This window comes from Aethalodelphis obliquidens, unplaced genomic scaffold, assembly GCF_003676395.1.
Source record: "Aethalodelphis obliquidens isolate GAN/ISIS:26980383/991018 unplaced genomic scaffold, ASM367639v1 scaffold47, whole genome shotgun sequence".
NCBI classification, from domain to species: Eukaryota; Metazoa; Chordata; class Mammalia; order Artiodactyla; family Delphinidae; genus Aethalodelphis; species Aethalodelphis obliquidens.
Window position 1 is genome coordinate 846,527 of NW_020837991.1, and position 22,493 is coordinate 869,019.

The window sequence follows — 22,493 nt, forward strand, 5'->3', positions numbered from 1 at the left end:
CATCAGTTTCCTACTCAAAAACTTCACCTTTTCTATTCTGAGTCTTCTTTACACACAGAATATGAGAACTACTGGGGGGAAAATTCTGGTTACTGTTTCGTGATTGGTTTTTGAGAGTCCCTGCCTCAATTACATGCTTATTCAAGGTGTAAATTGCTATCTCATCTGGGTTTTTGGCATATTGTTCTCAATGGCATATACTTCTCTTTGGTGTATACTTCTCTTTGTCTTGATGGGATAAACACTGGAATTTTTAAAGCAACTTAAAATATAATTTATATATCATAAAATTCACTCATTTTAACTTTACAGTTTAATGATTTTCAGTAAATTTTGAACGTTTTATCCCTATGACCCTACACCAATTTATAGTCAATTCTAGCTCTTAACTCCAGCTCTAGGCAATCACTAATCTTTTTTCTATCTATTGATGTGCCTTTCTGTACATTTCATCTAAAAGGAATCCTATACTGTGTACCATTTTCTGTCTGGTTTCTTTAAATTAGAATAATGATGTTGAGGTTCATCCATGTTCTGGTATATATCTTAGTCTCATTTTGTTTTATTGCTGAATAGCATTCCACTATATGGATATACCATATTTTATTTACCTATTTTCATAAACATCTGTGTATATTTGTGTATGTCTTTATGTGGACATGTTTTCATTTCTTTTAGGTAGGTGTTAGGTCTTATCATAAGTTTAGCTTCTTAAGAAACTGCCTGGGACTTCCCTGGTGGTCCAGTGGTTAAGAATCTGCCTTCCAATGAAGGGGACGTAGGTTAAATCCCTGGTTGGGGAACTAAGATCCCACATGCTGCAGAGCAACTAAGCCCAAGCACCACAACTACTGAGCCCAAGCACTCTAAAGCCCATGCGCCACAACTACTGAGCCCGCATGCTACAACTCCTGAGCGTGCATGCTCTGAAGCCTGCGTACCACAACTAGAGAGGCTGCGCACCTCAACTACTGAGCCTGCGTGCTCTAGAACCTGCATGCCACAACTAGAGAGAAGCCTGTGCACTGCAACAAAGAGCCCGCATGCTGCAGTCAAAGAGCCCGCATGTTGCAGTGAATGATCCCACATGCCGCAATGAAGATCCCACGTGCTGCAGCTAAGACTCAATGCAGCCAAATAATAAATAAATAAATATTTTTTTAAAACTGCCAAAATGTTTTTCACAGTGGCTGTACCATTTTACATTCCTGTCAGTAATGTAGTAGATTCCAGTTTCTTTATATCCTCCCTGTCACATAATACCATTCTTTTTGATTATAGACATTCTAGTAGGTGTGAAAAGGTATTTAATTTTTTAAAAAGCAAATATGAGGAAAATCCTTTTGAACCATGCTTTTCTCTGTAGTAGCTGCACCAGTTTACACCAACAGTGTGGGAGGGTTCCCTTTTCTCCATACCCTCTCCAGCATTTATTTTTTGTAGACTTCTTGATGATGGCCATTCTGACTGGTGTGAGGTGATATCTCATAATTTTGATTTGCATTTCTCAAATAATTAGCAATGTTGAGCATCTTTTCATGTGTCTCATGGCCATCTGTATGTCTTCTTTGGAGAAATGTCTCTTTAGGTCTTCTGCCCATTTTTTCAGTGGGTCGTTTGTTTTTCTGATATTGAGCCGCATGAGCTGTTTGTAAATTTTGGAGATTATTCCTTTGTCTGTTTCATCATTTGCAAATATTTTCTCCTATTCTGTGGGTTGTCTCACAGAATGGGAGAAAAGCTTTGCTGTGCAAAAGATTTTAAGTTTCATTAGGTCTCATTTGTTTATTTATTATTTTATTTCCATTACTCTAGGAGGTGGGTCATAAAGGATCTTGCTGTGATTTATGTCATGGAGTGTTCTGCCTATGTTTTCCTCTAAGAGTTTTATAGTGTCTGGCTTTATGTTTAGGTCTTTGATTTATTTTTGTGTATGGTGTTAGGAAGTGTTCTAATTTCATTCTTTTACATGTAGCTGTCCAGTTTTCCCAGCACCACTTATTGGAGGGGCTCTCTTTTCTCCATTGTATATTCTTGCCTCCTTTGTCCAAGATAAGGTGACCATACACCATATGTGCATGGGTTTATCTCTGGGCTTTCTATCCTGTTCCATTGATCTATATTTCTGTTTTTGTGCCAGCACTATACTGTTTTCATGACTGTTGCTTTGTAGTATAGTCTGAAGTCAGGGAGCCTGATTCCTTCAGCTCCGTTTTTCTTTCTCAATATTACTTTGGCTATTTGGGGTCTTTTGTGTCTCCATACAAATTTAGAAAATGTTTGTTCTAGTTCTGAAAAATGCCATTGGTAATTTGATAGGGATTGCACTGGGTAGTGTAGTCATTTTGACAATATTGATTCTTCCAACCCAAGAGCATGGTATATCGTTCCATCTGTTTGTCATCTTCGACTTCTTTCATCAGCGTCTTACAGTTTTTGGAGTACAAGTATTTTGCCCCCTTAGGTAGTATATAAAGGTTATAAATGTGTGTTATATTTTTTGATGCTATTTTGAATACAATTGTTTTCTTAACTTTATTCTGATTGTATATTAACATTACATAGAGATACAATTGAGTTTTTAATATTAACATTGTGTCCTGTGAACTTGCTCAACCCATTTATTAGTCTAGTAGCTGTTTAGAATTTTCTTTCATGTCATACGCAAATAAAGACATTTTAATTTCTTTTCTGATTGGAATGCCTTTAACTAGCTCACACTCTCCTCCTGTCTCTCCTCCAAATACCCTCCTTTTCCCTTCTTTTTCTTTTTATCTTGTCTTGTTGGCCAGAACCTCTAGTTTAATGTTGAAGTGATGAATATTGACATTCATACCTTTTTTCTGATCTTAGGGGAAATGTATTCAGTTTTTCACCATTATGCATAATGTTAGATATAGGGTTTTTTTAAAAATAGATATCCTTTATTAGGTTGATAAAGTTAGGATATAGTCCTAGTTTGTTGTGAAATTTTATCAGTAATGTATATTGGATTTGTCAAATGTTTTATCTGTATCTATTAAGATGACCATATGATTTTTAACATTGAATCTATCAATTTGAATCTATTAATGTGGTATACTACATTAACTGTTTTTCAGCTGTTAAATCTACTTTGCATTCCTGAAGTAAATCTCACTTGGTCATGGTGTATAATAAGTTTTTGAGGTAGATTACTATTACTTTGTTGAGAATTTTTGCATCTACATTCATGTGGGATATTGGCCTACATTATTATTTTTATGTGATATTTTGTCTGGATTTGGTATGAGCATAACACTGAATGAATATAACAGAATGAGTTCAGAAGTATTCTTTGTAGAAGAATTTGTGAAGGGCTGTTTTTAAATATTCAATAAAAGTTTCCAGTGAAGCCATCTGGGCCTGGAATTTAAATTGTGGGAAGGTTTTGTGTTTGATTTTACTAATTCAATTTCTTAGGCCTATTCAGGTATAACATTTCTTCTTGAGTAAATATTGCTAAATTTTGTCTTCTATGAACTTGTATATTTCATCCAAGTTTTCTTAATTTTTGGTATAAGTTGTTTATAATATTGCATCTAATACTTTTTATTTCTGTGAAGTCATTAGTGATATTCCCTTTTCCATTTCTGATTTTGATGATTTGTGTCTTCTGTCTGCTTTCTTGATTAGTCTAGGTAAAGTTAGAAAATTTTTTGATCTTTAAAAAAAAGAAATTCTAATTTCATTAATTTTCCTTTTTTCCATATTAAATCATTGGATAAACTCTTACATTGGAAATATGTTCTTTATTTTTTTTTAAGCTGGGAATCCTTATAGACCCTAGTTTCTAAGATTTAGTTTGTACTGCAATTCATCTAAAAATGTCTATTCTCTCAGTGACAAAGATATTTTGTTTTCATTATCATCCTCTTCTTCCTTTATAGAAGTGTATGTCCTTAAAATTCCCAGCCTTTAAAAACTTTCTCAGGTTACTCAACTAGCCAGAAGAAATCAATATCCAACAAGCTTCTTTTTACTGAATTCTCGGTCCCTGGTTTCTTCTTGCTCCCTTTGACACATAGGTCTTCCTATTTTATTATTATTATTTTTAACATCTATAATGGAGTATAATTGCTTTACAATGGTGTGTTAGTTTCTGCTTTATAACAAAATGAATCAGCTATACATTTACATATATTCCCATATCTCCTCCCTCTTACATCTCCCTCCAGCCCACCCTGTCCCACCCCTCTAGGTGGTCACAAAGCACTGAGCTGATCTACCTGTGCTATGTGGCTGCTTCCCACTAGCTATCTATTTTACATTCAGTAGTGTATTTATGTCCATGCCACTCTTTCACTTCATCCCAGCTTACAATTACCTCTCCCCGTGTCCTCAAGTTCATTCTCTATGTCTGTGTCTTTATTCCTGTCCTGCCCCTAAGTTCTTCAGAACCTGTTTTTTTCTTTAGATATACACATATATATGTAGTACATTCTATTTGTTTTTCTCTTCCTGACTTATTTCACTCTATGACAGAATTTAGGTCCATCTACCTCATTACAAATAACTCAATTTCATTTCTTTTTATGGCTGAGTAATATTTCATTGTATATATGTGCCACATCTTCTTTATCCATTCATCTGTCCATGGACATTTAGGTTGTTTCCATGTCCTGCCCAATGTAAATAGAGCTGCATCGAGCATTGTGGTACATGACTCTTTTTGAATTATAGTTTTCTCAGGGTATATGCCCAGTAGGGGGATTGCTGGGTCATATGGTAGTTCTATTTTTAGTGTTTTAAGGAACCTCCACTATGTTCTTCATAGTGGCTGTATCAATTTACATTCCCACCAACAGTGTAAGAGGGTTCCCTCTTCTTCACACCCTCTCCAGCATTTATTGTTTCTAGATTTCTTGATGATGGCCATTCTGACTGGTGTGAGGTGATCCCTCATTGTAATTTTGATTTCAATTTCTCTAATGATTAGTGATGTTGAACATCCTTTCATGTGTTTGTTGACAATCTGTATACTTTCTTTGGAGAAATGTCTAATTAGGTCTTCTGCTCATTTTTGGATTGAGTTGATTGTTTTTTTGATATTGAACTGCATGAGCTGCTTGTAAATTCTGGAGATTAATCCTTTGTCAGTTGCTTCATTTGCAAATATTTTCTCCCATCTCTGGGTTGTTTTGTTTATGCTTTCCTTTGCTGTGCAAAAGCTTTTAAGTTTCATTAGGTCCCATTTGTTTATTTTTGTTTTTATTTCCATTTCTCTAGGAGGTGGGTCAAAAAGAATCTTTCTGTGATTTATGTCATAGAGTGTTCTACTTATGCTTTCCTCTAGACATTTTATAGTGTATGGCCTTACATTTAGGTCTTTAATCCATTTTGAGTTTATTTTTGTGTATGGTGTTAGGGAGTGTTCTAATTTCATTCTTTTACACGTAGCTGACCAGTTTTCCCAGTGCCACTTATTGAAGCGGCTGTCTTTTCTCCATTGTATATTCCTGCATCCTTTATCAAAAATAAGGTGACCATATGTGCGTGGGTTTATCTCTGAGATTTCTATCCTGTTCCCTTGATCTATATTTCTGTTTTTGTGCCAGTACCATACTGTTTTGATTACTGTAGATTTGTAGTATAGTCTGAAGTCAGGAAGCCTGATTCCTCCAGCTCCGTTTTTCTTTCTCAAGATTGCTTTTGATATTAGCAGTCTTTTGTGTTTCCATACAAATTGTGAAATTTTCTGTTCTAGTTCTGTGAAAAATGCTCTTGGTAGTTTGATAGGGATGGCATTGAATCTGTAGATTGCTTTAGGTAGTATAGTCATTTTCACAATGTTGATTCTTCCAATTCAAGAACATGGTATATCTCTCCATCTGTTTGTTTTATCTCTCCTTCTGTTTGTATCATCTTTAATTTCTTTCATCAGTGTCTTATAGTTTTCTGCATACAGGTCTTTTGTCTCCTTAGGTAGGTTTATTCCTAGGTATTTTATTCCTTTTGTTGCAATGGTAAATGGGAGTGTTTCCTTAATTTCTCTTTCAGATTTTTCATCATTAGTGTATAGGAATGCAAGAGATTTCTGTGCATTAATTTTGTATCCTGCTACTTTTCCAAATTCATTGATTAGCTCTAGTAGTTTTCTGGTAGCATCTTTAGGATTCTCTATGTATAGTATCATGTCATCTGCAAACAGTGACAGCTTTACTTCTTCTTTTCTGATTTGGATTCCTTTTATTTCTTTTTCTTCTCTGATTGCTGTGACTAAAACTTCCAAAACTATGTTGAATAAGAGTGGTGAGAGTGGGCAACCTTGTCTTTTTCCTGATCTTAGTGGAAATGGTTTCAGTTTTTCACCATTTTGGACGATGTTGGCTGTTGGTTTGTCATATATGTCCTTTATTATGTTGAGGAAAGTTCCCTGTATGCCTATTTTCTGGAGGGTTTTTACCATAAATGGGTGTTGAATTTTGTCAAAAGCCTTCTCTGCATCTATTGAGATGATTGTATGGTTTTTCTCCTTCAATTTGTTAATATGGTGTATCACATTGATTGATTTGCATATATTGAAGAATCCTTGCATTCCTGGAATAAACCCCACTTGATCATGGTGTATGATCCTTTTAATATGCTGTTGGATTCTGTTTGCTAGTATTTTGTTGAGGATTTTTGCATTTATGTTCATCAGTGGTATTGGCTTGTAGTTTTCTTTTTGTTTTGACATATTTGTCTGATTTTTGTATCAGGGTGATGGTGGCCTCATAGAATGTGTTTGGCAGTGTTCCTCCCTTTTCTATATTTTGGAAGAGTTTGGCTAGCATGGGTGTTAGCTCTTCTCTAAATATCTGATAGAATTCGCCTATGAATCCATCTGGTTCTGGGCTTTTCTTTATGGGAAGATTTTTAATCACTCTTTCAATTTCCATGCTTGGGATTGGTGTCTTTATGTTTTCTATTTCTTCCTGGGTCAGTCTCAGAAGGTTGTGCTTTTCTAAGAGCTTGTCTGTTTCTTTCAGGTTGTCCATTTTATTTGCATATATATCTTGTAGTAGTCTCTCATGATCCTTTGTATTTCTGCAGTGTCAGTTATTACTTCTCCTTTTTCATTTGTAGTTCATTGATTTGAGTCTTCTCCCTTTTTTTCTTGATGAGTCTAGCAAATGGTTTATCAATTTCGTTTATCTTCTCAAGAACCAGTTTTTAGTTTTATTGAACTTTGCTATCATTTCATTCATTTCTTTTTCATGTATTTCTGATCTGATGTTTATAATTTCTTTTCTTCTGCTAACTTTGAGGTTTTTGTTTTTCTTTCTCTACTTGTTTTAGGTGTAAAGTTCGGTTGTTTTTTGAGATGTATCTTGTTTCTTCAGGTAGGATTGTATTGTTATAAACTTCCCTCTTAAAACTGCTTTTGCTGCATCCCATAGGTTTTTGGTCATCATGGTTTCAAAGGCATTTGTTTCTAGGTATTTTCTGATTTCCTCATTGATTTCTTCCGTTCTCTTGGTTATTTAGAAGTGTATTCTTTAGCCTCCATTTGTTTGTATTTTTTACAGTTTTTTTTTCCTGTAATTGATATCTAGTCTCATAGTATTGTGTTTGGAAAAGATACTGGATACAATTTCAATTTTCTTATATACACCAAGGCTTGATTTGTGACCTAAGATATGATCTATCCTGGAGAATGCTCCATGAACCCTTGAGAAGAAATTGTATTTTGTTGTTTTTTGATGGAATGTCCTATAAATATCTATTAAGTCCATTTGATTTAATGTATAATTTAAATCTTGCATTTCCTTATTTATTTTCATATTGGATGATCTGTCCATTGGTGAAAGTGGGGTGTTAAAATCCCTTATTATTATTTTGTTACTGTTGATTTCCCCTTTTATGGCTGCTAGCATTTGCCTTATGTATTGAAGTACTTCTATGTTGGGTCCATAAATATTTACAGTTGTTGTATCTTCTTCTTGGATTGATCCCTCGATCATTTTGTAGTGTCCTTCTTTGTCTCATCATAATCTTTATTTTAAAATCTATTTTGTCTGATATGAGAATTGCTACTCCAACTTTCTTTTGATTTCCATTTGCATGGAATATATTTTTCCATCCCCTCACTTTCAGGCTGTATATTTCCCTAGGTTTGAAGTGGGTCTGTTGTAGACAGCATGTATACATGTCCTGTTTTTGTATCCATTCAGCCAGTCTATGTCTTTTGGTTGGAGCATTTAATCCATTTACATTTAACATAATTATCAATATGTATGTTCCTATTACCTTTTTATTAATTGGTTTGGGTTTGTTATTGTAAGTCTTTTCCTTCTTTTGTGTTTCCTGCCTAGAGATGTTCCTTTAGCATTTGTTGTAAAGCTGGTTTGGTGGTGCTGAGGTCTCTTAGCTTTTGCTTGTCTGTAAATGTTTTAATTTCTCCATTGAATCTAAATGAGATCCTTGCTGAGTAGAGTAATCTTGGTTGTAGGTTTTTCCCTTTCATCAGTTTAAATATGTCCTGCCATTCCCTTCTCTCTTGCAGAATTTCTGCTGAAAGATCAGTTGTTAACCTTATGGGGATTCCCTTTTATGTTACTTGTTGCTTTTCTCTTGCTGCTTTTAATATTTTTTCTTTGTATTTTATTTTTGATAGTTTGATTAATATGTTTCTTGGTGTGTTTCTCCTTGGATTTATCCTGTATGGGACTCTGTGTGCTTCCTGGACTTGCTTGACTATTTCTTTTCCCATATTAAGGACGTTTTCCACTATAATCTCTTCAAATATTTTCTCAGTCCCTTTTTTTCCTCTTCTCTGAGAACCCTATAATTCGTATGTTGGTGCATTTAATGCTGTCTTAGATGTCTCTGAGACTGTCCCCAATTCTTTTCATTCTTTTTTCTTTATTCGGCTCTGCAGTGGTTATTTCTACTATTTTATCTTCCAGGTCACTTATCCGTTCTTCTGCCTCAGTTATTCTGCTATTGATTCCTTCCAGAGAATTTTTAATTTCATTTTTTGTGATGTTCACCTTTTTTTAATTTGCTCTTTAGTTCTTCTAGGTCCTTGTTGACGTTTCTTGTATTTTCTCCATTCTATTTCCAATATTTTTGATCATATTTACTGTCATTACTCTAAATTTTTTTTCAGGTAAACTGCCTATTACCTCTTCATTTGTTTGGACTGGTGGGTTTTTACTTTGCTCCTTCATCTGCTATGTTATTTCTCTGTCTTCTCATTTTGCTTAACTTACTGTGTTTGGGGTCTCCTTCTCCCAGGCTGCAGGTTTGTAGTTCCTGTTGTTTGTGTGTCTGCACCCAGTGCATAAAATTGATTCTGTTGATTGTGTAGGCTTCCTGGTGGAAGGGATTGGTTCCTGTGTTCTGGTGGATGTGGCTAGATCTTGCCTTTCTGGTGGCCAGGACCGTGTCTGGTGGTATTTTTTGGGGTGTCTGTAAATATATTATGATTTTAGGCAATGTCTCTGCTAATGGGTAGGTTTGTGTTCCTGTCTTGGTAGTTGTTTGGCATAGGGTGTCCAGCACTGTAGCTTGCTGGTCATTGACTGGAGCTGGGTCTTAACATTGAGGTGGAGACATCTGGTAGAGTTTTTGCCATTTGATATTTAATGGGCCCAGGCGGTCTCTGGTTGACCAATGTCCTGAACTTGGCTCTCCCACCTCAGAGGCTCAGGCCTGATACCTGGCCAGAGCACCTAAACCCTGTTAGCCACCAGGCTCAAAAGTAAAGGGAGAATAAAAAATAAATTAATTAATTAAAATTTAAAATATTTTAAAAATTAAAAAGTAGTAAAAAAGAATGAAAGAAGAGAGCAACCAAACCAAAAAACAAATCCACCAATGATCACAAGTGCTAAAAGCTATACAAAAAAAAAAAAAAAAAAGGACAGACAGAAACCTAGGACAAATGCAAAAGCAAAGCTGTACTGACAAAATCACACAAAGAAGCATATACATACACACTGACAAAAAAAGAAAAAGGAGAAATATATATATATATATACACATATATATGTATGTAAAAGGAATAGAGCAACCCAATCATTAAGCAAATCTACCAATTATAATAAACTCTAAATACTAAACTAAGATAAACATAAAAACAGAAACAAATTAGATGCAGAAAGCAAACCCCAAGTCTACAGTTGCTCCCAAAGTCCACTGCCTCAATTTTGGGATAACTTGTTGTCTATTCAGGTGTTCCAGAGATGCTGGGTACATAGAGTTGATTGTGGAGATTTAATCTGCTGTTCCTGAGGCTGCTGGGAGATATTTCCCTTTCTCTTCTTTGTTCGCACAGCTCCTGGGGTTCAGCTTTGGATTTGGCCCCACCTTTGCATGTAGGTCATCTGAAGGCGTCTGTTCCCTGCCCAGACAGGAGGGGTTAAAATAGCACCTGATTAAGTGGCTCTGGCTCATTCAGGCTTGGGGGGAGGGAGGGGTATGGAAGGCACGGCGAGCCCGTGGCTGTAGAGGCCGGCGTGACATTGCAATAGCCTGAGGCGTGCTGTGTGTTCTTCCAGGGAAGTTGTCCCTGTATCACGGGACCCTGGCAGTGGAATGCTGCACAGGCTCTGGGCAGGGAATGTGTGGATAGTGACCTGTGCCTGCACACATGCTTCTTGGTGCCTGCAGCAGCAGCCTTAGTGTTCCAGCCTGTCTGTGGTGTCTGTGCTGATAGCCATGGCTTGTGCCAGTCTCTGGAGGTTGTATAAGCAGTGCTCTGAATCTCCTCTCTTCATGCACCCGAGAACAATTGTCTCTTGCCTCTTAGGCAGGTCCAGATTTTTTCCCGGACTCCCTCCCAGCTAGCTGTGGTGCACTAGCCCCCTTCTGGCTGTGTTTACACAGCCAACCCCAGTCTTTTCCCTGGGATCTGACCTTCAAAGCCCAAGCCTCAGCTCCCAGCCCCAACCTGCCCCAGCCAGCGGGTGAGCAGCCAAGCCTCTTGAGCTGGTGAGTGCTACGATCCTCTGTGCAGGAATCTCTCCACTTTGCCCTCTGCACCCCTGTTGCTGCTCTCTCCTCCCTGGCTCGGAATTGCCGCGCCCGCCCGCCCAGCCCCCATCTCCATCAGTGAAGGGGCTTCGTAGTGTGTAGAAACTTTTCCTCCTTCACAGCTCCCTCCCAGAGGTTTGGGTCCCATCCATATTCTTTTGTTTCTGTTTTTTCTTTTCTCTTTTGCCCTACCCAGGTACATGGGGAGTTTCTTGCCTTTTGGGAAGTCTGAGGTCTTCTGCCAGAGTTCAGTAGGTGTTCTGTAGGAGTTGTTCCACATATAGATGTATTTGTGGGGAGTAAGGTGATCTCCACGTCTTACTTCTCCACCATCTTGAAGGCCTCCCTGACCTTGTATATTTTTATCTTCAATCTTTTTTTCTCCCTTATCTGAGTTGATTAAGGGTTATGTTAAATTTGATTTCCCACTTCTTGGCAGTTACATTATCTTTTAGTGGTTTACTCTAGAGATGACAGCTTATATTCTTAACTCATCAAGGGCAAACGTTAATTGTTACTTACACTCTTCAACTCTATTTTCTTTAAACAAAATTGCTCTACTATATCCAGTACCTGTGGATTCTCATTCTTGCATGTTGGTGGTATATCCACATCTGTTTTGGTTATTTCTGCTCTTGTTCATGTTACTTGTCTTCTTGCATTCTTGATGATCCTAGATTATAATTTTGTTACTTGATCTTAATCTGTGGGACTCTTGAGAGGCTACATTTGGGGTTCTTTCTTCCAGAAACTTCTTTTGTTTGCCTCTGCTGGATGCCAGGGGATAATTTTTTCAGCCTGTTTCGAGGCTGTCAGTGCAGTGTGAGAATCCCTGTTTCAGCCTACAACCTTGCTGCTGCTCACACCTCAGTGCTCTTCCTTCAGCCCTTGGTTGGCATCAAGCTCAAGGCAATTTCATCCTTCCTTGCCATTAAAGTCTGCAGCTCCCAGCCAGCTGCAAGAAATATTTTCATGGGAAGGGAGATTCCTTGGAAAACATTACATTGTCTTGCTAATCCAGTAATGCCCTAAAAGTGTGTTTTATCCAGGGTCTATTTATTTAGCTGCAGAAGGGACCTTAAGACCTCCTAGTCCCTCATTTTGAAAAAAGTAGTGACATTGATTTATTGTATTTGTCTAATTTCAGTGGAACAGGGATGTCAGATCATTGCTGAACCAGCTTTTTGCAACTAGTCACTGCAACAGAAGGATAATCATGTTTCATATTGTGAGGGATTTACATCGTATTATACAATCATCTTTTCGCTATATAAATTGATGGAGGAGACAAGTGATGCATATAATCTTCAGCTATACATAAACTTTAGTTTGCTGAAGTGTAGAGTGTATATTATATATTTACAACTTTAGATTTGATAGAATTAGATGTTATATAGTTATTTGTCATTTTATAAAGGAGTATCTATTGGCTATTTGTATTTTCCTCATATCTTGACTTTCTATTTTAAACGTAGTCAAGCTGATGTTTTCAGTATTTGTAATCATTCATTATGATGACATTACAGTGAAAAGGCCACATTTGAGAGGTGCTAGGTAGCTATGTCACCCCCATGTCTGGTTCCCTCTCGGTGCTTCCTGTCTGGGATCTGTCATGGACAGCAGAAGATCTCCTCCTCAGCTGGAACAAAGTGGGAAGACTGAGCAGAATGGCTCCTGAACTTATGTCTCCATCTAATCTTCTTTCCTACCTTTCTCTGGACACAATTTTCGGAATCTGTCTAGTACTATGAAAATAGTACATGCTTCAGTTAAATAGACGTTTCTTTGAAAGTTATGAAAACCATGCATTTTCTTTATATTCTTCTAAAACTCTGTGATGCTTAGCTTTAAAAAGGAATTTGAAATGCAACTTACTTGCAAGACATTCTATACGGAGAGACATTTCATTATGTACAGGTGAACAGTACTCCTATACAGCGATCTTAAAATAAAGAAATGGCCTTCCATCCAAATGTAAATTTAGCGTGGATATTAACTCAAATTAATGAGAAGTTCCTGCCTCTGCTACTGTGCTCTTCTCAATGAATCTTCATTGTGCATATAAGATAGTAAATTATTTATAGACTGTGTGTTTGATCTTTTATAAAAAAATGAGAGCGCCATGTTCACTTATTCTCATTTTAAAGACATGTTTTTAAAAATTTGATATATTCTCAGTTTTAAACTGATTCTTATCATACCTCTATTTCTTCTAGGCATTGGCACATCTCCACTTAATAGAGTATGTTGGAGAACAGACTGCTTTGCTAATAAAGGTACATTAAATACTGCAATATAATGTGCTCCAGCCACATTATATTGATTTTTTTTTTAAATTGGCAAGAATAGGTCACATTAATTATATAAAAAAGTATATCAGGGAACCTATTTTATCTTGTGAAGCTAAGAGATGAAAAGAGACTTTTTCAAAGAATATATAATTACAGATGCCTGCAGTTTTGCTATTAGCCTTTAGTTAAAAACTTTCTGGGAAGGAGAGAATTGAGGCAGCAGTCTCAGTAAGTGATGCACAGAGGTCGCAGCCTAGGGTCACCACACGGGAAGTGAGGTCAGTGTGACCAGTGTGTCACCTGGTGTCCCACCAGGAATGGGAACACTGGACCTGCTGCCCCCCACCCCGTCCCAGCCCCCAAGGGTTGGTTGGCTTGAGCATGATTGGGAGTCACTCCTCTCAGTTACTTGTAGACCCTGGCCCAGGCTCCTGGTAGGGGTCGGGAAAACCCAGTTGGTCCTGTTTGCACACCTGGGTCTCCCTTACTCTCCTTGTGTGGAAGAGGAAGGACCAAGAGCCCTGTGGTCCCTTCTGAGTCTCACATGTCCTAGCATCAGATCCTCAGTGCGTATGATCTATGTAGCTATGGTACACTGCCCTGCTCTTATCTGTTCCTTCCAGATGGTCCCAGAAGATCAGCGCCTTGCAGCTGCCATCATCTTGGTGGTCTGGGTCTCAGCCATCGCATCGTCCCTGATTGACAACATACCATTCACTGCTACCATGGTGAGTCACAGTCTCCTCCATGTGATGAGGGCCCAGGTTTCACCTGCACACAACCTGGACTCACCCTTCCTTCCAGAAGAAGCAGAGAATGAGCCCTGTCCCTTTACTGCACTCACAGTTTAAGGGGACAGATGTGATGGATCCCAGGCAGCAGCTGGGAGCTGAGGCCTAGAGCTGCTGTGGGCAGTGAATCCCAGGATGGCTGGTTGTTTCAGGGTCAGTCTGACTGGGAGCTGCCACCTCTCATGGAAAAGACAGTCTTTCTTTCTTTCTTTTTTCAAAGAAAATTGGAAGACACCAAAGACAGAGGCTGGTTGAAGGTGTTCATCCTTTATTCCTGACAAATGCAGAAGCTATTCTAACTGGCTGGGGTAGCTTCTGGTGCTATGGCCTGGATAAGATTTTGAATTCTCTGTGTGATCTTGACCCAAGTCAAGATTAAGGGGTCCATATCAGAGGACTTTTACAGGGATGTTCCTGCTGTGTCTTCTGATGTCACTGATTGCTCAACTTAGGGCAGAATTGTGAATGCCTGGTATGACAGCATGAAGGTGGGAACAGGAACCTCGGGTCCTGTCACAGCACCTGGTATCCCAGGTGTGATGGGCATGCATGAACACTCCTCATGGCTGGATTCTCAATAGAGGAGACTTATCTCTTGTTCTTGTGACCTTGAGGGTCACTCCTCTCACACAGGACCTTAGGGTGACTGGGGCTCTATGTCACCATGCATTGCCTGGAATCACAGTGTCTGCTGCGTTGATGCTCCAGTTACCTAGCTATTGTTCTTCCAGGGTCTGGGTCTGGTAATTCTGAGTTAATTCTGTGGCTATTATTATTTCTTCATGAAGCCCTGAGTTAGAAGAGTCATCTGGATGTTGTTGAATGTGCTGTTACTGCTCAGCAGGTGCTGTCATTACTGTGGTCCTGCAGAGGGCCAGGGGCAGCAGCACCTCTCAGGCAGGCTAAAGCGGCAGAGCCCTGGGCTTCTGAGACGCCAGGTCAGCTTGCGTGTGAATCCCTTTCTTAGTTGAAATAGATTCTGTAGAAGACCCCATGCATCTGAACCCTATGTAGCTGAAGCCCAGAGAGTTTCATCAGCAAACCTTTCTGTGCTTCCTCGAGGCCCTGCATGCTCACAGCTGATGCACTCTACCTTCTCGGGGGCTTCCAGGTTTCAGGACCCAGACCCTCTCTTGGACTAAACAAAATGGTCCCTATTGTTGAAAATTTAGATTCCTCTACTTTCTAAAAATATGACAATTTTGGTATTTTTCTTCCCCAAATATTAATAATTACTCAAAATTTAAATTTAAAAAATACGTCAAAGGAATCACAGAGGGTAGGATAACAAATATCAGTACACTTACCACCCAAAATGAGGAAAGTTTTATTCCCTCTGCCTCAGGTTTTCTTGTTTGTTTTGTTTTTAAGAAATAAAACATTATAGAGGAATGTATCATTCTCTGTTCCTTCCCTCAACCCCAATATCATTCTGTCTTTACCTTTCCTGAGGGAGCTACCTTCATAAATCTGGGGCATATCACTGTGGAAGGGATTAAAAGAAAGATCTTAGTTTGTGTGAGTCAACGTGGTATGGAAACTAACTCCTGAGAAACCAAAACAGCAGCTGCATGGCATGGAGCTTCCTGCAGCCCACAGATCTCTGCCACCTGAATTTACCATGTCGGCACATGATATCCACTATGGCTGCATCAGAAGAGGGCCACTTGGGTTTCTGCCTTAGTCTGGAAGTGGCATCAGAAGTGACCTGTCACAGTCCTTGGGTGGGAAGTGGACACATGGCGCTGTCCAGATGCAGGGTCCTGGGAAGTATGCAGCACAGAGAGCTGGGCAGACACTTAGGTCTGCACCACTGTCCCTTGCTCCCTTCCTCCCTTCTTTTCACTTGGCTGTCTTTTTTGCCACTTCTTTCTCATTTTTGTGGTGTTCAGGGGATGTGGTCTGTAGGATTTCATACTTAGACACCCCTTTGACCTAGTATGTGGCCAGTTTGCCCCATGTGAGAGCAGAATTCTGCACATGCCCACATGTACAAGCACGTTGACTGTACTGTTAGAGCTTCTTTAGATTCACTCATTCTTTCTCTAATCAATCAATTCTGATTGAGCAAATCACTTTACTGGTTTATCTATTTCAACAGACAATTCAATACATTTTTATGAGTACTATGCAGTCGGATTAGGCATTAAAGGTTCATTATCTGTATCTCTTCAGGATGGTGGTTTCTTTCACACTGTGTAAGGTCTCTCTTCATCTCTGCTCTGAGCTTCTGCCTGGTTTATCTTTTTCCAATTCTTTATTTTCAACCTTTTTTTAAATTGTTTTTTAAATCCCTTTTTAGTTGTATTTTTTAAAACAACATGCAAATGGATTTTTAAAATTCCAAGCAGATCATCTCTGTTAAGAGAATAGTTTTGAAACTGCTAGGTGGCATTTCAGGGAGCTCTGAGGAGCTCAGAAAGCACAGAAAGAATTCAGTGAGAGACAAAGTGATAGATGAGAAGTGATTTATTATAATAGGATGCTTGTGAGGCTTACAAGAGGGTGCTGCACCCAAGAACTTAGTGGGCTCCAGTTTTATAATTAAAGGAAAAGTGGGAAGGGGGACAAGACCGTCTTCTTCCTCATTCTTGAGTAGACATCAAACTTCCATCAACAGCTCTTCCTCCAGGTTGGGCAGGGGAGTTTTCTTGTCCCTACATGTTCAGGCCAGGACTGTCATGGTGCAATGGAAATGAGCAAAAAGGCAGTAACATATGTTAAAAATTGTAAATCATCTCAGGTTTTAGTATAATGTCACCTTTTCCTTATATTTTTGTTTATAGTGTGCAATGGAGAATGTCCTAAGAATTCTTAACTTACTGAGCTCACTGGGCAGGATGTGGGTCTCATGCCACCATTGTTTTATTGTTTTGGGGCATGTCTCATGTTTCTGTTGTGTGGTTTTTTGCTAAGCTTGGTTTTGTGGTTAAGCAAACCTGCTTTCTTGAGTGATCATTAATTTACAGAAGTCTCCCATACTTTTTCTTTACTTACAATCCCCTAATAGGATTAACTATTTAATTACCTACATTGTCCCTTTACTCTTTCCCTTTTGGTTAACATGTTTAAATTTATTGTGTTGACTGACAGACTTGAGTTTATTTCTACTATTTTATTAAGGTTTTGCATTTATTATGCTTTTTCTTTTCTGATTCTTGTTTCCCTGTTATTTTCTGATTTCTCTTTGATTGATAAATCTCATCCTCCACCTGGCTTGGATGGTGCTGATTTTATTCCTAAGTCTTTTAGTGGGGATCTTTCTATCTGTAATGCACACAGTTGTATCTGCATTTCAAACAACAGATGCAATCAACATGAGAAATAAAATATTGCCTGCCAAATATCAGTAAACAAAGGATGCCACAGTCATCAGCAATTTCAGCCACCTCCAATGGTGAGCCAGTGAACCCTGAGGGGATTCAGGAAGGAAACAAAGAATGCCTGCCATCTAGCAGCCATCAGACTGCACAAGGGTGAGCCCTGAGGGAACTCAGGAAGTGAAAACACAGGATACCAGCCCCAAATGCCTGAGGTGCTTATCAAAGGAATGATTTCAATGAGCCCAGACTCTTGCACCTTCCCATACATGGAAAAGCGCTAAATTCCTTAACTTGAGATATCTGTTTTCTTTCATTAGCAATAATTTTTAGACATTCAGACTACCTGCCCTTTGTTGTAAAATTCCTATATATCCTGGTCCCCCCACACCCACCCCCGCCTCTTTGGAGCAGTTTTCTCAGGGTTATTTGAGATACTGCCTCCTGGGCTTGAATTCCTAAGAATATCCACCAAATAAAACATAACTCTCAACTTTTAGGTTGTGTAATTTTTTTCAGTCGACAAACAGAACCTACTTTAGTTAGTTTAAGAGGATTAGGAGTTTATCTAAGAATAGTGTACAGTTCATGGATTTTCTGAAGGACACCCTGGGTGGGGTTTGCCCCATGAAGCCCCCAACTTCTGCTGCTTTGCCTGGGTTCCCTCTCCCAATGTTGGATGCTGAGTACCTGGGCCTTTGTCACTCTACCTTGAGCACACATTGTCACATTTCTCCAAATTCTCCAAGCCTGATTCTCAAGTAGAAGTGTCTGATTTGGAGGAGCCCATGTCACATGCCTGTTCTAGCTACAAAGGGGATGGGGAAAGTGAGTTTCCAGCTTCTGCACTGGGGAGCCAGAGCTCATGAAACAGAGTTCCTCAAATATAGGAGTTCCTCAGAGCCTGCTTCAATACTTACTTAAATGCCTTCTCTGCAATGCTTTCTGTACTTCCCGTGCAAGGCCTTGATTGTCCTCTGGGGTCCTATAACACTTTACACATAACTCCTGTAAGGTAGTCATTAAACTGATTGTCAAGACACGTCTGCAGCTGCATTCCCTTATTTACTAGCATTGTGCCTGGCACAAAGAAGATAGTTAACAAGTGTTTGTATGAATAAAGAGGTAAGTAAACCACAGTAGATTAATTTTTCCAAAGTAACTCTTCCTTCACATCACCCTTGGCTTATCATCCTCCAGCAACATTCTGTTACTCTCACTGAGGGAATTGGGCACCTCAGTGCTCGCTGTGTTTCTGAGAGTCATAGAAAATATTGCTGCACCATCTCTCTACCAGACCTCCCTACCATCTGAGACATACCCTCCTCTCCAGTTGGGCTGGTGCCACTTTCCTTAGCATGATACTGGGCATCTTTCTTGTGCCTTTGCCTACAATATTCTTTGCTGCTGGTAACAGCCATTCCCCTCAACTCTCTCCTCCCTTTTCCTGAGAGCTGGTCTCACCAACATAGAGCCCTCTATGTTCCCCCAATGGTAGGCTGTCCCTTCTCTGTATTCTTCCCTGTGGCAGCTACTATCACTGCTGGCTGGAGACACCAGATGCTGGTCAAATGCATCAGCACTGGGAATCTCTGGTGTGCCCTGAGAAGACCCTGGGAATAGATGGATATTATGAATGCCTTAACATTGGAGACACTGCCAAAGTTGGCAGATGTGAAGCCAAATCTGGCCTCCATATTCCAACACCAAATTAAATCTAGAGACAGAGTTTTGGGTGAAGTGGAAAAGAAAAGCTTTATTGACTTGCCAGGCAAAGGGGGCCACAGCAGGCTAATGCCCTCAAAACTGTGTGTCCAACCTGGGGGGAAGGGTGGTTTGTGAGGAGTTTTATAGTCCAGGGTGGGGTTGCTGATAAGGATCAGGATGCGTGGAGGGCCCACATTCCTTCATTCCAGAGATCATCTGGCATCAGGTAATGATGGGTGAATTGTGACCTTCTCTGGAATGAAGAGTGCTTCACCAAGAAGTTAACATCTTCCATTTGGTGGGGGTTTCAGTTTGGCAGAAGAGCTCAAAGATATTGCATGTGTATCCCTTGAGGGGGAACCAGGACCCTGCCCCAAGGCTGCACTATTGTTTCTTGACTGCTCCTCCCTTATCACTGCATCCCCTCCTTTCCCTGATTAGCAACTGTTTGAACCTGACCTTTGGAACTCAGGGAAGGGGACACAGAAAGGCTTTTGTCCCCAGGAGCCCCACAGGGTTCTGCTCAGTTTCAGATGTTCTGTTTCCCTTGGACCTTCCTTCCTGACCACCAGCCTGTGGGCAGCAGGTGCTCATAATCTTTCCTTCCTTGCTGCCTGCCCTGTGGATATGGGGCTTCCTCAATTTCAACCCTGCAATTGTCCTCATAAAAAATCCATATGTATATAGATATCTTCCCTGCTTCTGGCCTCTGACAGATGCAATGACATGAATGGGTCCTGGGGAAGTGATTTAGGTTTCCTGCCTAAATAGGATAACTCCTGCACATTTCACAACCCTTCTCCCAACCAGGAGCATCTTCACTCTGCACGCCTGAGAAGCCCTCTAAACTTGGAGTGTGTGGAAGGAAGGGGGACTATGGTTCTTTTCTGAGATCTCAGCAGTCATTTGTGTCCCTCTGCACCTCTGGCCTCATCCTTTGCATTCCAGAATCTTTGTGGTCTGGCCTGGCTTGCATGGACCTACAGAGCTCGGGCATTTCTAGAAAGGTAGTGCCCCTTCTACTCTATGAGGTCTAGTTTCTTGTACTGTTTCTGAGGCCAGCTCCAACCAAATGTCCCTTAGAGTACCTGCTCCTCACTGTACACTCCTGGGGAGAGCTGCTCAGGGTTTGTCTGCTCTGTGTATTTTTACTTTGGTGAGATTCCCATATTCTCAGTTTTCCTATTTTCCTGGGGGACTAAACAAGGAGACCCAAGAATGTCCTGTAGAAATACTGTCAGGTCAATCCAAGGGTAGAGATAGGTTTGCCTGCCCGTGGCCATCAGACATGAAGAGAAAACACAGGAACAGTGACTGGGGTCCCTGCTGCCAGGCTTGCAGAGCTGCCTGTGTTTGAGCTCAACCTCATTCTGCTGTAAGAACACAGCTCTGGCCAGTGTCATTCTCCAGGTCAACAGGGAAAAAATTCATGAGATTTAACAGCGTTGAAACCTTATTTAAAAAGGTTAGAAAGGGCTTCCCTGGTGGCACAGTGGTTGAGAGTCCGCCTGCCGATGCAGGGGACGCGGGTTCTTGCCCCAGTCTGGGAAGATCCCACATGCCACAGAGCGGCTGGGCCCGTGAGCCATGGCCGCTGAGCCTGCGCATCTGGAGCCTGTGCTCCGCAATGGGAGAGGCCACAACAGTGAGAGGCCCACGTACCGCAAAAAAAAAAAAAAAAAAGGTTAGAAAACTGCCAGTTGCTGTCACCATTTCCAATGAGTAGAAGTGTTGGCCAATTCCTAAGTGGGAGACTTAGGCTGTGCCTGAAAAGGTTGTGAAGCACCTACTCAGAAAGTTCTTTCTGTTAAAAAATTATGAACATTATTCTAAGGAAGTGAGTTAGAGAGACAAAAGGTCATGTCTTCTTGGGTGGTGTCTTCTCTCCAGAGTGTGCCTTTAGTTTGGGGGTGTTCCTCTGGTATTCACATTGTCAACTGTGAGCTGAGAATAGCAGGTAGGAAGCTTTTCACATTTGTTCATGATATTTCTCTTCCAGTGATCAGAGAAGAACACCAAAAAATTCAGGAAATACTAGAGACTTTGTTTATAACTGGCAGGATCATTTTCTTGAACTTTTGCTTATCTTATAATGTCCAGAGTGGAAAGAACTAGAATGGATGAGTTTATCTATCCAAGTCATCTGGACAGGGCTTCAGTGAAAATTCCAACATGAACATGGGCAGATTATGGGAGAGCACCCCATGGCTTTTTTGAAATTAGATTTGCTCTTTTAAATTTTCCTAATCCCCCTGCCTGGGTCCTCCCCTTCATTTTGAGCTTTGCTTACCTTAAATGGTGACACTACTAAACACACTATTAAATCAATTTAATATTTATATTCCATCAATGAATATTCCATCTGTGGAGGCAGAACAGAGAGGGAGACTTTGAAGCAGGAAGCTTGAAGCCTCCTCTCCCCTCTCGCCCCATGTGCCAGTGTTAATTCCATACTTATTTGGAGCAGAGGCAGAGGGAGTAACTGGTATGGTGGATAGTGGCTCTTCATCAATTGGTATGGAAATATTCCAATATTTTAACAAATATTTCCATATAAGGAAATCCCTCTGACGTCTGCCCACCTCTCCTTCTTTCCTCTTCTCCCATCTGCAGTTGACAGGGAGCTGTGGAAGCTACATGTGACCTTAGATCTGCTTTTGTGGGCAGCTATTTTAGGCTTCCCAGTACACCACCCTAGAGACTGTACTGGAAAACTAAAATACACTGCTAATGACTGAAAATTCCCTGACAGTCTTTCTCAATGTAAACCTATCTTTTCAGCCTCATTTGCTTGAACAGGAAGAATTCTCAGACAATATTCAATTTAAAATATGATTATTCCTGTCCAGGATGTTCAATTCAAAGAATGGTAATTTATGCATAATTTTGTGGGTTTTCTCTAACTGACTTCTTCATCATTATCTGAATTATCATTCAGCCTCTATGTGGAAATCATTTTCATGGCTGGTTTGTTCTCATGCATCCTTTTTCTCTGGGTTTCTTTGTAGTCTCCTCCCCATCACCTGCCCCACAGGAAGTGTTAGGGCAGAGGGCAGACTGCTGTAACCCCTGACAATCAAAAGCACCCTTTAGGGTAGTAAAAGCAAGAAGTATTTCACATTCACTTTAGCTTTTATGTAATCTCATTTCTGCTTTAACTCATCCTTTCCTAAAATATCCAGGAACAAAATAATGTAGAGGGTTGAATCTGGTCCAGTGAATTGCAACTAGGTTTAATAACATGAGCATATGTAGGAATTAACAGCTCAGGTCTGGAGGAGGTGGGTCTGGGCTTGAATTCCAGCTCCACCATTGTGCAAACTAGGAAGGTCAGAATCAGAGAAGGAGAAGTGACAGCAGAACAATTAATTGGCAGGACTCCAGCAGCTTGTTCACTGTGGTCT

At 40.0% G+C, this 22,493-nt stretch overlaps 1 protein-coding gene across 5 annotated transcripts in view; it reads left to right on the forward strand.

Moving 5' to 3' along the window:
- Positions 1–22,493, forward strand: part of OCA2 (OCA2 melanosomal transmembrane protein) — a 257,199-nt gene that overhangs the window by 187,289 nt on the left and 47,417 nt on the right. For all 5 annotated transcript variants that reach the window (XM_027082471.1, XM_027082468.1, XM_027082473.1 and 2 more), the window contains 2 exons: positions 13,197–13,256; positions 13,895–13,999. In XM_027082471.1, coding sequence (XP_026938272.1) covers positions 13,197–13,256; positions 13,895–13,999 — 165 coding nt within the window. The remainder of the gene's footprint in view (positions 1–13,196; positions 13,257–13,894; positions 14,000–22,493) is intronic.